The sequence below is a fragment of the Triticum dicoccoides genome, chromosome 7B, assembly GCF_002162155.2.
Source record: "Triticum dicoccoides isolate Atlit2015 ecotype Zavitan chromosome 7B, WEW_v2.0, whole genome shotgun sequence".
Taxonomy (NCBI): Eukaryota; Viridiplantae; Streptophyta; class Magnoliopsida; order Poales; family Poaceae; genus Triticum; species Triticum dicoccoides.
In genome coordinates this window covers 78,786,889-78,804,555 of record NC_041393.1, presented here as the reverse complement: position 1 = coordinate 78,804,555, position 17,667 = coordinate 78,786,889, and the positions used below count along the sequence as shown (strand labels likewise).

The following is a 17,667-nucleotide window of genomic DNA, read 5'->3' as shown; positions in this document are numbered from 1 at the left end:
GTAAATTGTGTGTAACGGTTAGATTTTGTGTGGAGGCTATATATACCCCTTCACCTCCTCTTCATTCGAAGAGAGAGCCATCATAACAAACCTACACTTCCAACTTACCATTTCTGAGAAAGAACTACCTACTCATGTGTTGAGGCCATGATATTCCATTCCTACCATATGAATCTTGATCTCTAGCCTTCCCCAAGTTGCTTTCCACTCAAATCTTCTTTCCACCAAATCCAAATCCTATGAGAGAGAGTTGAGTGTTGGGGAGACTATCATTTGAAGCACAAGAGCAAGGAGTTCATCATCAACACACCATTTGTTACTTCTTTGAGAGTGGTGTCTCCTAGATTGGCTAGGTGTCACTTGGGAGCCTCCGACAAGATTGTGGAGTTGAACCAAGGAGTTTGTAAGGGCAAGGAGATCGCCTACTTCGTGAAGATCTACCGCTAGTGAGGCATGTCCTTCGTGGGCGATGGCCATGGTGGGATAGACAAGGTTGCTTCTTCGTGGACCCTTCGTGGGTGGAGCCCTCCGTGGACTCGCGCAACCGTTACCCTTCGTGGGTTGAAGTCTCCATCAAGGTGGATGTACGATAGCACCACCTATCGGAACCACGGCTCAAAAATCATCGTGTCTCCAAATTGCGTTTGAAATCTCCAAACCCTTCCCTTCACATTCTTGCAACTTGCATGCTTTACTTTCCGCTGCTCATATACTCTTTGCATGCTTGCTGGAATTGTGTGAAGATTGCTTGACTTGTGCTAAGATAGCTAAAATCTGCCAAAGACTAAAATTGGGAAAAGGTTAAGTTTTTAATTGGTCAAGTAGTCTAATCACCCCCCTCTAGACTTACTTCTCCGATCCTACAAACACCATGGCAGTTCTGCTGAAAACAGCGTCAGTCCGGGTTAGTTTCATTCAAATCATGCAAATTAGAGTCCAAAACAAGGGCGAAAGTGTTTGGAAAAGTAGATATGTTGGAGACGTATCAACCCCCACTGCCCATCCCCTACGGCCGTCATGAGCACCTCCCGCTCCTCATCTCCCCTCTGTCCCTCGCCTCGCTGCGCTGCGCCGCCCGCTTCGCTTCATCGTCGTGTCGCGCACGGCTTCGCTCCCCGCATGTGTGGCCGCATGTTGCGCGTGCCTCGTGTGCCCCGCCGCACCCGGCCTTGCCTGCTGCTGCAGCAGCAGCTGTCGCCGCCCCGCACCGTCCCGGCCACTACCGCGCCTGGGCTCTGCCCTCCTCGCCCCGCAATCCCGCCGCCCGCCGGCGTCTGTCCGTGCCAGGGCCGTCGTTCCCAGGGCTGCCTCCTTCAGACGCACACGCCCATCACTGCGCTGCTGCCCACTCCGGTCGCGCCTAGTGCACGCGCGCGCCCTGCCGTGCCACCCGTGGCCGCCCGAGTTGCTGCCGCTGCCTTGCGCCGTCGTCGCCCTTGCTGCCAGCGCCCCGCCGCCACGCCGTGACTCCCCCTTCGGCCACGTGGCCGCCGCCGCATTCCCCCCTCCACGGGTCTATCCGGCGGCTTCCCCGGTCGCCGGCAACCTCGCCCCGGCCGGCGCCCCTCGCTGTTGGGTTCGCCCCGCCTCGGGCACAGACGCCCAGCGCCCAGTGCCCGTTACCCACAGCGCCCGTGCCCACTAAGGGCCCCTGGGCCAATGACAGGAGGGCCCCACCCCCCTGAACGTGTTAAAAAAAGAAAAAAGAGAATAAGAATAAAAAATAAAAATATAATTAAAATAATAATTAATTAACTTAATTAATCGTGTTTAGATTAACCTAATCATTTAGTTAGACTAACTAAACCTGATTAGTGGTATTAGTCTATGACATACAGGACCCACCTACCAGGATGACTTAGTCAACGGTCAGAGTTGACTGCTGACGTCATGATGATGTCATAAAATGAATTTCGAATTAAATTAATTCTGTTAATTCTAAAAGTGATTAAAACTTTGTAAATTAATATAAAATAAACCTTAGCTCAGATGAAAAAACTTTGTACATGAAAGTTGCTCAGATCGATGAGACGAATACAAATACGCAACCCGTTCGTCAGCCACATGTCCCTAGCATAGCGAACTTGCAAACCTCCGGTTCATCTGTCTGAAAACGCGAAACACCGGGGATACTTTCCCGGATATTTCCGCCTTCACCGGTATCATCCTACTACCGCATTAGTGCACACCTAGCACCGCTCATTGTCATGTCATGCATCGTCATGCTTATGTTTGCATTATATTTATTGTTTCTTCCCCCTCTTCTCTCCGGTAGACTACGAGGCCGACGCTGCTGATGCCCCCGTCGACTACGGAGTTGACGACCCCTCCTTGCCAGAGCAACCAGGCAAGCCCCCCCCTTGATCGCCAGATATCGCCTATTCTTTCCTCTACCGCTTGCATTAGAGTAGTGTAGCCTGTTACTGTTCTCGATTAATCTTATTCTGTTGCATAGCCTGTCATTGTTACTACAGTTGTTGATACCTTACCTGCGATCCTAAAGGCTTAGTATAGGATGCTAGTTTATCATCTGTGGCCCTACATTCTTGTCCGTCTGCCATGCTATACTATCAGGCCGTGATCACTCGGGAGGTGATCATGGGTATATACTATACATACTTACATACTATACAGATGGTGACTAAAGTCGGGTCGGCTCGTAGAGTACCTGTGAGTGATTCACGGTTTGGGGCCTGAAAGGACATTTATCTCGATGGCCCTCTGTGTGGATCTTTGTGGCGGAGCAACAGGGCAGGTTGAGATCACCTAGGCAAGAGGTGGGCCTGGCCCTGGTCAGCGTTCGCGGTTACTTCATAATAACACGCTTAACGAGATCTTGGTATTTGATGTGAGTCTAGCCACTAGCCTATACGCACTAACCAACTACGCGGGAACAGTTATGGGCACTCGACGTCGTGGTATCAGCCGAAGCCTTCTTGACGTCAACAATTGAGCGGCGCGCGCCGGGTTGGACCGTGTAACGCAACTTCCTTTGTAATGGAGGTTGCTAGGTCTGCTCACCGGCTGCCCTCAAAATGTGCAGGTGTGCAATGGGTGATGGGCCCAAACCCCTGCATGCATAGGATTTAGACCGGCATGCTGACCTCTCTGTTGTGCCTAGGTGGGGCTGCGACGTGTTGAACTTCCGAGGCCGGGCATGACCCAGGAAAGTGTGTCCGGCCAGAGGAATAGAGCATGTTGGGAAATATGGTGCACCCCTGTAGGGAAGTTTATCTATTCAAATAGCCGTGTCCCTCGATAAAAGGACGACCTGGAGTTGTACCTTGACCTTATGACAACTAGAACCAGATACTTAATAAAACACACCTAGACAAGTTCCAGAGACAAACCGGTGATCGCTTTCCCACAGGGCGACGAGGGGAGGATAGTCGGGTAGGATTATGCTATGCGATGATACTTGGTGGACTTCAATCTACTCTCTTCTACATGCTACAAGACGGAGGCTGCCATAAGCGTAGTCTTCGATAGGACTAGCTATCCCCCTCTTATTCTGGCATTCTGCAGGTCAGTCCAACAATATTCCCTCTTTACACATATACCCATACATATGTAGTGTAGATCCTTGCTTGCGAGTACTTTGGATGAGTACTCACGGTTGCTTTGCTCCCTCTTTCCCCCCTTTTTCCTCTTCTTCTCGGATGCCGCAACCAGACGTTGGATCCCAGGAGCCAGACGCCACCATCGACGACGACCCCTACTACACTGCGGGTGCCTACTACTACGTTCAAGCCGCCGACGACGAGGAGTAGTTTAGGAGGATCCCAGGTAGGAGGCCTGCACCTCTTTGGATCTGTATCCCAGTTTGTGTTAGCCATCTTATGGCAACTTGTTTAACTTATGTCTTTACTCAGATATTGTTGCTTCCGCTGACTCGTTTATGTTCGATCCCTTGTATTCGAGCCCTCGAGGCCCCTGGATTGTAATATGATGCTTGTATGACTTATTTTACTTTTGGAGTTGTGTTGTGATATCTTCTCGTGAGTCCCCGATCTTGATCATACACATTTGCGTGCATGATTAGTGTACGATTGAATCGGGGGCGTCAAAGTGGCGCGGCATTTGTGAGCGAAGCGTGCATCTCAGCTGCGGGCGGGCAACCATGGCTACATCGTGGTTGGGGGTGATTGACAGAGTTAGGGTGTGATGGAGGGGTGTGAGCGTCGGGGTACACCACTTGCCCAGTCCTTTGACTAGCCGATGGCGACGGTGGCCGCTGACGCCATATCCTTCCTGAAGGCTCCATCGCGGCGGTCCCACTCATGTCGTCTTGCTCCGGGTAAAAACCTAATCTTCGGGATCAGGTGATGGTGGCTATCGGTGTACGCTTCCGGGAGGCCCCGATTTGGAGTCTTGGCTTCGTTGTTGTCCAACTCACCTCTATTGTGGATGCTCATGGTGGAGGTCTCCGGCAGCTCCATGCTATCCTCCTTGCTCATCTGTAATTTGCTTGGTTGTCGGTAGCACTACTAGGAAAATGCTTATAGATAGAAGTTTACCAGTAGCGCCTGTTTATGACCCCATGCTACTAGTATTTACCAGTAGCGCTTGGTAGAAAACAAGCTACTACTAATAAATAACAGCAACGTTTGTTAGCTTGGGCCGCACTACTGTTACATGGGTCGCAGGGCAAAAATAGAAGCCCACTTACCTGTAGCGTTTGTTTTGAACAGGCGCTATAGCTGGTGGGCTTAGCAGTAGCGCCGGCCTCTAACCAGCGCTACTACTAGAGGAAAAGAAAACCGGCCCGAGCGCCCCCGCACCCCCTCACTCTCACAATCGATCCCCTCCGCCCGACGATGCCGCCGTGGTTAGGGTTCGTCCCCGGACGCCTAACCCCTGTCGACGGTGCCGTGCGCTGCCACCACGCGCGGTCGCCTCTTGCCTCCTCCGTCGCTCCAGCCCCGTAAGTCCCCCTCGATCTCCTCCTCCCTGTGCGCGCCACACTAGCTAGGCTCCAATCGATTTGCCGCGGCGGCTCACCATGTTTTGGGATTTAGGGATTGCATGGTGGCTCCACGCTTCGATGCGACGTGTTCCAGGCTTGTTTCCTCGCATGATTGGGGAGAGAGTAGAGAGAGGGGTTAGGTGAGAGAAGTAGAGGCTTTTTGTTGCTCACCGAAACTTAGGAGAGAGTAGAGAGAAGTAGCTAGAGAAGTAGAGGATTTTAGCACATATAATTGAAACTTGGGTTTCAATTCTTGGCTGGTGCCCCTGGAGCAGTGGTGGCGGAGGCGGTGCCTAGTGTTCTAGAGTTTAGAGAGGGGGTTCTTTTCTGACACTAGGGTTATGTGGTGAATGCTCCTCCTTTCATCTGAATGATGTTGATTGTGCCAGTTCTTCTTAAAGGTCTAAATGCCTGTATCCTGGTGAGCTACCCTATGTGTAAATTTGATCCACTAGCTTCTTTGTTGATGCATATAAAGATATGACCAAGAAGCCCTCACTGTTATGTGGTTTCATGGAAAAATCAATGCTTGATTCGATACTCTTTCAGGTTGAAGAGAGTATCTGTATGTGGTGATGCTCAAATTGCCAAGTTGTTATGGTGCGCATTTGAATATATGCTAACACCCGTTTCGAAAAAAATGCTTATATTTTGTTTGTGTGTGCGATTGTTCTTCCCTTGTATTACCTCTTAGTCTAGTGCTTATATTTCATAGTAGAAAATGTTGGCTACATTTTCAGCCACTTGTGAATTCTGTTTCTGCAACTGAATCTTTGTACATAAACTTTGCTTCCTTGTTCTCCATAGGGGGCTTTGTCAATTTTGCAATGCCTCTTTAGGCAAAGGAGCAGGGTGTAAATTGACAAAGCCCCCTATGGACCCAAATCGATATCCATCTGATGCTGTTAGTGAGCCCATTTTTGGTAAATTTCAGAAAAAGAAAACACCGATAGACAGAGAGTTGTATGTGATCGAAAAGGGGGGTGTTTGCCTTTTATACTTTTAATTATTGTGCATCTAATGCCAAAGGTGGAATGGATGTTTACTTATTGTGTTTTGTGAATCTTGTGTCGTGCTGTTTTGGAAGATTCTAAGCTGGTTCAACTTTTGGATGTGGGAATAGATAAAGTGTTCCCCTGGATTGAACTACTTTTGCTTGTCTGCTTGCGCAATAATGGCAACATGCCATTTATCTTATTATTAGGCTCTGTTTGGGTTACATGATCTCTATTAGGTTATTGTCTGAACTGAACTACAATTTAGTTGTTATTTTGCTTGCCATGTGAACCTCATGTGTATTCTCTATGATGTGAACCTGATGTGTATATTATTCAAAACCTGATGTGTATTGAAAACTTTATGTTTACTTTTTGGATCGTTAATCCTTTAATCATATTGCTTTAGGGAAATGGCGCCACCACCACCACCACCATGTCGATGGTGCAAGTCAAGGTGCGCCAGCAGCCTTGCAACTGGCACGCTGTTCGGCATCTACTTCGAGTCTAGTTTTCTTCATGTGGCGGTAATAAATTATATGAAACTAGTAACTACTATTTTGTTTTTAGTGTTATTGGCATTAATGCATCGTGTATATATCATTTTGCTTTTTGTACACAGATCGTCCCATGCAATGTGAGGTCAGAATTCAATAAGCTGACCGGAGACTCTGTGACCTTTGAGGCTCCTGGGGGCCCTACACTATGGAGGTCGAGAAAGGACAAAATATGACGCAGGTGGGAGGAGATGGATGGGTCCGTTTCACCGCCCACATGTGTATCACCGATGGTGAGTTGATCAGCTTCTCCTTCAGAGCAGAAAGACCCAAGCTGGCCGTGATTTATGTCAACAAAGCATAAGATTATGAGGATGATGATGATGATGACGACCCACTTGGTGAAGCCATCGTAGCTCAAAGAATGAGGTTGAGCGAGGAGGAGGTGTGCAACCTATGGGACATCATTCCGCCACGTGCTGACTTCGTCGGGGTGCCATTCGTGACCCGCCTGACAAGTACCATGGTTGATCGGCATATCATGGTATGTTGCATTTACTGTAGTTTTTAGAGTAATTTGATGATATGCTTTATTGTTATACTTAGTGTAGAGTCCGATGATATATATGCTTAGTGAATCCGATGATATATTTTGTTTTTAGAGTAATTTGATGATATGCTTTATTGTTATACTTAGTGTAGAGTCCGATGACATATATGCTTAGTGAATCTTATATGCTTAGTGAATCCGATGATATATATGCTTTATTGTTATACTTAGTGTAGAGTCCGATGATATATATGCTTAGTGAATCTTATATGCTAAGTGAATCCGATGATCTATATGCTTAGTGAATCCGATGATATATATGCTTCGTGTAGAATCCAGAGAACTGTTAATAGTGTAGAATCCATATATACTTATTAGTAGAATTCATGCTTAGCAGAAATGTAGTACTGTCTTTTGATAGTGTAGAATGTGTGAGGCTACTTATTAATTGATATGTTTTTCTTATTCAGAGATTGCCAAAAAGCCTATCTGAGAGTTGTGGTATCAAGCCTGATGAAGAAGGCTCTGCTGGATTACGCCTTACCGCGAGGGGCTCCGTCACCACTTGTGCGTACGGCGTGGAGACAGACGGTCGCACACACTTCAACTCGGTTGGGTGGACGAGCTTCCTCGTCAGCAAGAATCTTCATGTTGGACAGGCAATCCTAATTACTATCAGGAACACCCACCACCCAGGCTTCAGGATGATGGTTGTCATCGATATCATCTAGAACTACATATGCTTGCGTGTGGCTGCTGAACCATATATATGCTAGTATGACTACCTAGTAGACTTATCAACTATGATTTATACATGCATTGTTGACTACTATATATGGGTTTGTGAGATTATGTAGTTATATTAAATGTGATATTGTCGTTAATGTTTGTGAGATGGTTCTGTGAACTTAGTCGTTAATGTTTGTGAGATGGTTCTGTGAACTTAGTTTATTTGTACTGGACTTGTCTTGATTTTCATGAATATTGCATCTGACTTTTTTTATTTATATTTGCCTGGTTGTAGCGTGGGGAGAAAATAGGGCGCTACTACTACGTGATGATAGTAGTAGCGTTGGTAGACAAATAAATGCTACTACTAAGTATCTTAGCTGTAGCGTTGGCTTAGAAGCGCGCTACTGTTAATTAATAGTTGTAGCGCCCTAGCAGTAGCGCGCGTGCCCGCGCTACTGGTATATAAAAAAACCAGCGCCACTAGTAAGGTCTTCTCTAGTAGTGTAGGTGGTGTGTCGGAGGCCGGCATCTTTATATCTTGTTTTGGGTGTGTGTGTTTTTTTAAATAAAATATTCTCTTTATTTATTAGTAATAATGGTTACATCGTTTATAAGAAAATTTACAATATCGTTTATAGGTTCCTCAAACCAATCCCTTGTCTCAGAAAAATTGGCTACTCTAGCAACTTCATGAGCTACTTTATTTGCCTTCCTATTACAGTGTTCAAATCTAACTAACGAAAAATCACAAGTCAAAAAATAACAATCATAAAACACAGTTGCCGTCGCTCCTGCTGTATGTCCTCCATTCTTCATCGTGTCAATTACTTTCATATTGTCGGAGTTAACAACAAGTCGGTTACTTCCCGCCTTTTGTGCAAGTAATAAGCCAAAACGTAGTGCCATGGCTTCTGCTGTTAAAACATCTGCACACAAATCCATCTTCCAATTCCCTCCAACAATAAATCTTCCTTTATCATCTCTAAGTACAGCTCCCGCTGTGCCTCTAAGCATGTCTTGATCGAAAGAAGCATCGACATTTAATTTCACAAAACCTAGAGGGGGTCTCGTCCATCCCTCTATTTTATTTGTTGCCTTGGAGGATTGGGCAATAACATAGTTTGTCGTTGTAGCACGGGCTCCCATCGAAATTTGGTATGCATCTTGGGTCTTCCCCTGATGAACTAGCAAACGCCTTTCCCACCATAAATACCAGGTTGTTATAGCGATCAGTTCGCGAACATTCTGTACGCCCACTGTAAATAGCTCATGTTCTGGCATAAAAATTAGAAATTCAAGTACTGCCTCTCCCGCACGATCGACCGCACGGGCTTTTTAATGGCTTCGTGCAATCCCAGTTTCTCACACCTCTTTTGCCTTTTGACATAAAAATAATAAGTGTTTAGTATCTTCATGCCCGTTCGAACATGATGGGCAGGTGGGCGAAACTTTCATATGTCTATTAGTAAGTGTAACACGACACGGTAGGGTTCCATGTAAGGTACGCCAAATAAAGATCTTCACTTTTGCTGGACAAGATAATTTCCAAATCTTGCTCCAAATAGTATTGACATTTATTCCTCCAATGCCATCTGAGTGTTGCAATTTCCTCCCATATTGCGTTTTCCATTCCTTCAAATAACCAGAACGAACCGTGAACAATCCATTCTTTGTAAAGCTCCAAGCTATGAAATCCGACATGTCATACGTGGGGAGGGGGATCGTAAGCACCCTCTGGACATCAATTGGCCACAATGTTTGTCTTACCAAATCTTCATCCCAGCAATTGTTGATTGGATCTATAAGATCAAAATCTTTTGTTAGAAGCTGCCCTCTTCTAGGAGTGATAATTTTCCTATTTGCCCCATTCGGGATCCATGCATCTCTCCAGATATCAATATTCTGTCCATTACCAACTCTTCAAATATAACCTTTTTTGAGAGAATCCACTCCGGCCATAATGCTTTGCCAAGTGAAAGAGGATCCCTTTTTCAGACTCGTATTCATTAAATCTCCATCTGGAAAATACTTAGCTCTCAAAATGATAGCACATAGGGAATCAGCGTTATCAAGCAGGCGCCACGCTTGTTTGGCCAACAAGGCCAGATTGAAACAATGCTTGTCTTGGGTGTGTGTTTTGTGCGGTGATGGTGTGATGATTGCTTTATACTCCCTCCAGTCATTTTTACTCCGCGTATTAGATTTGTCTGAAGTCAAACTATGCTAAGTTTGACCAAATTTATATTAGTATCTATTATACAGAATAAATATAATATGAAAATATATTCCAAAAGGAATCTAATGATATTTGTGTTATTATGTGAATGTTAATAATTTTTTTGTATAAACTTGATCAAACTTTGAAGAGTTTGACTTCAGATAAACCTAATATGCAGAGTAAAAAGGAACGGGGGAGTAATATAAAGAGGTGAAACCCTTTTTCGTTAAATAGGCATAAAATCCAAACAGCAAGGGCGGGTCAAACGGACCTAGAGAGCAGAAGACATGGACTGTGGGGATATATGATCAAGCAAACCTAGAGAACAAAGACAGACAATGAGGTACCGATTTGAAAATGCCCTTGCGCGTTTTCTCAGGGCGATAATGCAAGCGTGAATGCATCTCACGTGCTTCCGAGACCGAACACAACACAGGCAGAGCATTTGCCTCAAGAGGTGTGCCAATGGCGCTGCCCAACCACTCAACAGGTCATTGCCAACTAATGCTGGCAACAAAGCAACCACCTCCGTCTCTTTTCCTCGGACCAGCTGACTGGCAATGGATAGCAAAGATGCAGAAAGCATTCACCAAGATATTTGACGAATAACTCACGGGTTACTAACAAAGACGACATATTAGCTATAGCCTACCATACTATCATAAGATTACCAAGACGAGTCCATGGTTTGTATCCTCGGCTGGTGTTACTGCCTGAGAAGAGATATCAGAGATATCAGCTAAATAGGATTTACCAATGTTCAAGCAATACTGCAAGTTAAAATCCTCGGTATAAAATGACTCGGTTCTCTATATTCCACAATAAAGCACCAGAGAATTGAAATGCTAAACTTGGTAGTACGACGCTACAACCAAAATGATGCTCTATCTCAGTATGGTCGATCAGGATGACTCCACGTCCTGAAATGAAAAACAAGCAGACAGTTAAATATTTGTCCATGTCAGCATTAGACTTGATTTAAAAAAAACTGTTACAGTAGAAGGCGAGCAGAATAAATATGCCTTATTTTAGTAAAATAAACTGCATTCTACTCCCTCTGTCCCATAATATAAGAGCGTTTTTTTACACTAGTGTAGTGTCAAAAAGTTCTTATATTACGGGACGGAGGGAGTAGCTAACTAGGTCCAGAGCATAAATTACGCCTCAAGTATGGACACGGTTTAAAACTCAAATTCTCTAACTTCGCATTGTTTAACTGTCCAGTGTATTCATATAAATCAACTCAAGTAGCATAACAGGTGACCAGAGCACCATTAACTGAGAAAGAGGCAGCTTTAAGACGTAATATTGCTAGCTCTCAACTAGTAAAACTGAAAAAATGGCCCAAACACAAGTGTTTTATACTAGTCCAATGCACTTCATGCTCCCATCTAGTCCACCACCAGGATATTTGGCTGCTATTTCTGGTTCAAACTTCTACCCACAACATCACTGTGATCATAATGGATACATATTGCAGGATGTGTCCTTAGAAGGTGATGAATACAAAGGCATTATATTGGCTAACCTAACAAAATTTATAGTCCCAACATGGCCACAAGACAGCAAGGAAATAACTCAAGTCAGCTCAATTAACTTTTCTTTTTTCTTCATTGGCTGTCAGTAGACAAGACGATGTGGAAACAAGATGAACGGATAAGTATGCCATTACATACAATGTGCATTGACTATGGTAGCCACAAAGTTTGTCCGTATCTCAGGCATGCCAGATAATTCAATGTTAGACTCTTTGTATGAGTATAGCCTACATTTGGTCGTTTTCCTTTTAAATGTCAGATAAGCATGAATTTGAAGTATCATTACATCGCACCCCATTTAGCAGCGAAAAATCCAACAAATTGATAACTTAAACCAGACTCAAACAAGGACAGCTGCTGTAAAATCTGGTCTGATGTGGTGAACTAAAAATAATATGGTTCAGCATGTGGTTTGCCAAATGCTCACCCTAAATACTGGGAAACATCTCGACTACTCAGATGAATATCATTAGATTTATTGTTAAAAATACTTTCATGGTACTAATTCGTAATGCCATTTACCAACATGTACTTGTAAAGAGGCGGTATAGATTGGAATCACGAATGAATTTCCAAAGTATCCACCAGAATGACTACTCCCCATGTTCCCTCCATTTCAAAATATATGCCCATATTCGTGGAAAGACATGCAAGTCGAGGTGAGAAAATCACCAGCACGGCTATTGAAGTATCTCCAACCTGTACACTTATTATAATGCTGTGACATGGGTTGGGTGGCAATAAATATAGTATTTGCTACTCCCTCCAATCCATAATAAGTGTCGCAGTTTTGAACTAAGGTTGTGTCGCAGTTTTGAACTAAGGTTGAGCTAACCTTAGTTCAAAACCGACACTTATTTTGGATCGGAGGGAGTACCATTTAACTGGGTTAAGTATCGTCATGGAGCGAAATATGCTGGAAATACAAACTTATCCAGCCAGCTCACTATTTATGAACTCGCAAATCATTGATTAATACAAAACAACTAATCATGTGTACTCACTTTGGTCCAAACGAGGCTAGGTCAAATGATTTTGCACATGTGGGGCAGTAGGTAAACGTGATCATACCCCGGGCCAGGCCAGGTCCTGGCCAGGCTTGATAAAGCTCAAAGTAAAAAAATTGTGCATCCTTGGTCTATGTTCTTGTACCATCCCTATGACCATGTCGTTCAAGTATTTCATAGATTTTGTGCATCCTTGGCCTGTGTTCTAAGGGCACTCACAATGCACACATCTGAATTACTACTCCCTCCGTCCTAAAATAAGTGTCCCAGCTTTGAACTAACTTTAGTACTCCCTCCATCTCAGTTTACAAGTCCTACGCGTACACCTAGGTTGTCAATTTTATCACCCTAATATAAACTATATAACACAAAAATTAAACCGTTTGAAAATAGAACATCTGAAGTTTATATTTGTATATTTTTTGTAATATATGACTTGTATTAGGTTGGTCAAATCGACGACCTAGGGGTACGTGCACGCCCTGTAAACTGAGAGAGAGGGAGTACAGCCCACTTATTCTGGGAGGGAAGGAGTTCATGCTAATAGTTCCATCTCATCTAGATAAAATCATGCATGTAACTTACCCAAGCGCAAAGTGACAAAGTATCTACAAGTGGGCCAAACCATTTAATAACCAACTACAGCTTCTCTGTGGTAAAACTAGCTCCTCCCAGACAGAAGCATATTTCGCCCTCTCATGTTCTCTCTCCTTCACACCTCAAACACTCTCAAATTTGATAGTAAAAACTAGGCATGGATCTTGGTGAAGGTCAAAGGATTTGAAAATGGTACCCTGCAGACAGCAATTGTTTCATACAAGTGGAAATATGGAACTTTCAGAATTTGGTCATGATGGCAAACCAAGGAGAAAGAAGATGGGTAGCGCCCTAGTTCTGAGAGATGGAGAAGATTCTGAATAGGAGTGGTAGTGGATTGCACCATAATATGGTGGCGGTACGATGACTACAAGTGCCAGGCAGCAGCACAAGCAATCGTGGAAGCGCTTTAGTGTCCTGCGTTGAGCATGTCCCATGTTCTGGATATGATCGTCTTTCTCCTCAGGAACATACTCATGGTTGTGCTGCTTCGCTCGCTTGGCTTCTCTGCCTTGCAGCGCCAGCAAGCAGGCAGGAGGCAGGAGGAGAGGGCAGCTGCAGCGTCTGGAAATGGCGATCCTAGTGTGGCCGGCAGTGGTCCTTGGTTTCAGGTGACTGCTTTGTGCGTGAGGCAGGGAAAAGCCAACATGAGTTTATGCCCTTTTTCTGAACTCCAAACCAAATTGAATTTCAATCACGAAAATCATTCAAAGGTCAAAACTGGACGGGGACCCTCAATTTAGTTATGCTCCGATCTTAACAAATGTATAGTTGTTGTCGATTAACTCACGAGTAGAATCAATCTCGAATTTTCCATACAACTTACAGTTAACAAAGTGAAATTTTGGTCAACTCTTACGACTTGTGTCAAGGTTTAGCCTTCACAATTTCTGGGGTATTTTCATATGTGTAGAGTGGGGCTTGGACTCATATTGCGAGACAGAGGGAGTACACAAGAAAGAATTGCAGCTTCCCAAACCTATGTTTTTAAGGCGGTAAGGCGATCTAAGGCGCTGGGGGGGCGCCTTATCGCCTAGGCGACGCCTAAGCGCCTAAGGCGGACGCCTAAGCGCCTAAGGCGGGCATATTTGTAAGGCGCTGGCGGGGCGCCTTATCGCCTAAGCGTCGCCTAAGCGTCCAAGGCGGGACGCCTTAAAAACAGAGTCCCAAACTAACTCTCGGAATAGACATGGAATCATATGAATCAATCATGTGGGTATTTGAAAATTTGGCAGATCATTTTGCCAATGTATATCTAATTAATTATAGCACCAAACCTAAAATACTTATGCTTCGTGGATATATGGTTACAGCCAAACTAATCAACAGTGAGAAACCAATAGCACCAAACACATAGATACTACTCTCCAAATACGAACTTGACAATAAATTTCTGTTATAGTTTATTTGTAAAGACTAATCAATTATAGTAATTTTAACCACTAGGATGTCATTTCCATGTCACTGATACTAACAGCATCAAACTCCAATCCGTTCAAGAACTTCTAGTTAACAAACTCTTACTCTGACAAGACATCCAGACGATACATACATCTTTTTAACAAATGGGGGAGGGCACATGGTATATTCATATAATCATACTGCAGGACAAAAGGTCAATTGTCCAGGACGTGAATCTAGGTGAAGGCAATATACTAATGCTTGACTGAAATAAATACAATCTTGTTGCCTAACTGTTAAGATACAGTTTATGATACCTATACTCAGTCTATGAGTACATCCCATACATAACAAATTGTGAATTAGATTAGATGTCATTGAAGTGTCTATCATAAAGTGTTTTAGGAAGGGCCTGGCCAGTGATACCCACTAGAAAATTACACCATCAAAGTCATCACATTTCACAAAGGACAACCTACCACTCTACCATACTCCCTTCGTGTCACATTGCATGCCAATTCAAATATGCTTCAAATAAAAGTGCGTATACATTATAGAAGTATATTTCACAGTGAATCTAGAATTATGATTCCATTCTTGTAGAAGTAGATAGGTTTTCCTATATCATGGTCATGCCGTAAAATGATTAACTGGCGATGACGCTGAGGGAGCAGCATAGGAGCATTTACAGAGGGAAACTGAAAGAAGCGAAAGAAGTCTATCTGTCATACTTAGTCTTCAGAATCAAGGAAAGAAGTAGAGAGATGCGTTCCAAAGTATTCTGCGACAAAACCAGCAGTTTTTTTGCTGAACATAATTGATGTTATTCGTTATTACAGTCGGAAAATCGCATATGACATTATAAATCGGTGCACATTTCGTTTCAGCTATACAACCATTTCCAAAATGCTGAATTCTCTGACTCATCTAACGAGATTGCATGAATTGCTAAAAATATACTACTCATCATGTCCAGTATTCGAATTGAAAATCATTTGTAGAAAAGGGGAAAGAAGAGATAATATTGCATACCTCTGCAGCCAAAGGAAAGAAGCATCGATCGCTGGTTGAGACAACATTTACCTCCAGCTACTTGGCCAGAAGGTATGAATGCCGTACCCAGTCTTCCAGTTATCCAGGTAAATCACCTTCCTGACTGCCCACCACCCGATCGCCATGACTGCCAGCATCGCAAATCGCTGTGTCTGCAGGCTCTCCACCTTCACCAGCAAGTGTGTCACCACAGCTATCATCAGCCCCACGAGGGTGTACAGGAAACCGACGGCAAACCCCTCTGCGCCAAGCTGCATCCCTGAACCCTGGTAGAAGAAGACGAGCTTGTTTGGATCCTCCCGGTCCGTGATGAACATGGGCGTATGCCTGATGATCCCGTACATGCCCCCTGACACGCTGAAGAAGTAGACGAACAGCGCCCCGGCCATCCAAAGCTTGCGGTCATGAAGCAGGGTGTCCCCTTCCATGATCCTCTTGATCCCGAACGGGATGGAAATCAGGAACAGGAGGACGAGCAGGATCATCTGGTTGCGGGAGACGAGAGGAGGGCGGACGATGGGGCCGACCTCGAGGCCGGTACGGGCCTCCACGAACTCGACCATGGAGTCGGCGAGGCGGGAGAAGTGGGACTGGTCCATCTGCTCCGAGTCGGCGAGGCGGGAGTGCTCCGGGCGGATGAGGCGGACGTGGGGGAGGGAGTTGACGCCGAACTGGGAGAAGGAGTGCTGCGACTCGGAGAACTCGATGTCGGCGAAGAAGAGGTCGGAGGAGTCGGGGTTGTTGGCGTGGAAGGAGGCGGAGAGGAGCGCGAACTCGCGGCGGAGCTGGGGGAGGTGGAGGTCGGTCTTGGAGTGGAGCGAGGTGGCGTCGAAGAAGACGAGGACGGAGTAGGGGCGCGGGGCCGGCGAGGAGAGGAAGCGGGTGACGGAGGTGTCGGTGAGGTGGATCACGCCGGCGGGGGAGCGGGAGCGGAGGGATTGGAGCTCGCCGACCAGGTCGTTGGCGCCGGCGAAGGTGGAGGCGGCCGCCGCCGCGAGGAGGAGCGGGAGGAGGAGGTGGGGGGAGATCGCCATGGCGATGGGTGGATGTGGATCTGGGGAGGAGACCGACGGCGAAAACTGGGTACAGTAGTGATGGAGCAAACAGGGGAAAAGTATGAGAGGAGACCTGTTGGGTGGACCCGCGAGAGAGTGCAAGCACTGAAAATAGGCCCGCTAAGAGGTTGCAATGGGCCAAAGCCTGGGCCTAAAACATTTCCTTCTCTTAAAGTGTGTCCTCCAATCGGAGCCTACCCTGCTGGGCCGGCCCATTAGCACTGCGAATAGGCCTGGTAAGAGGTTGCATATATATTTAGGAGACAGAGTTTGGGAAAGGATAAAGGGATGGATGGAGAAACTTTTATCAGTGGCAGGAAAGAACTAAAATCTGTGGCTCAAGCTTTACCAGTTTTTTCGATGTCTTACTTCAGATTACCTAGAGGCCTTTGTGAAAGTATTACGTCACTCATTCGTCAATTTTGGTGGGGAAGCAAGAGAGGCAAGAGGAAACCATGTTGGGTAGCTTGGGATTTGATGACCCGACCGAAAAGTTTGGGAGGACTTGGCTTTCGGGAGATAGAGATCTTCAACTTGGCACTTTTGTCTCAGCAAATTTGGAGATTACTGAATGATCCCTCCTCTCTTAGTGCACAAATCCTTAAAGCATCATATTTCCCACAATGCTCAGTCCTTGAAGCTCAACTAGGTCCACATCCTTCTCAGGTGTGGCGATCTATACTTGATGGGAGAGATATTATCACCCAAGGAGATATCCGGCGTATTGGTGATGGAACTACCACGAACATATGGCAACATAGTTGGATCCCAAGGGACGGAATGATGAAGCCGGTGGCCTCTTTGGTTGCTGACCCGCCGCAACTGGTTTCTGATCTGATTGATCATACTAGAGCTGCGTGGCGAGAGGACTTGCTAAGACAGGTGTTCATACCTATTGACATGGAGGCGATCTTGCAAATCCCGCTCTGTACATGGCATGTGGATGATTTCTGGGCATGGAATGATGATCCAAGGGGGCGTTTTTCTGTACGGTCAGCCTATAAGATGATTGTCAAGATCAAGATCGGGTGCGAGGCATGGCTGGAGGAAAGGGAGGA

General features: G+C 45.4%; 1 protein-coding gene across 1 annotated transcript; it reads right to left on the bottom strand.

Annotated features, from left to right (window-relative positions):
* Positions 1-10,553: 10,553 nt before the first annotated feature.
* On the bottom strand, positions 10,554-16,656 carry LOC119336542 (probable dolichyl-diphosphooligosaccharide--protein glycosyltransferase subunit 3). The gene is made up of 2 exons (XM_037608581.1): positions 15,534-16,656; positions 10,554-10,878 (listed from the first exon to the last, which is right to left on the bottom strand). The coding sequence occupies exon 1, from the start codon at positions 16,586-16,588 to the stop codon at positions 15,581-15,583; it is 1,008 nt and encodes a 335-aa protein (XP_037464478.1). The 5' UTR covers positions 16,589-16,656; the 3' UTR covers positions 10,554-10,878; positions 15,534-15,580.
* Between the last annotated feature and the right edge of the window lie 1,011 nt (positions 16,657-17,667).

Coding starts and splice junctions, on each gene's coding strand:
- LOC119336542 (XM_037608581.1), bottom strand. CDS start 16,588: ATGGCGATCTCCCCCCACCTCCTCCTCCCGCTCCTCCTCGCGGCGGCG.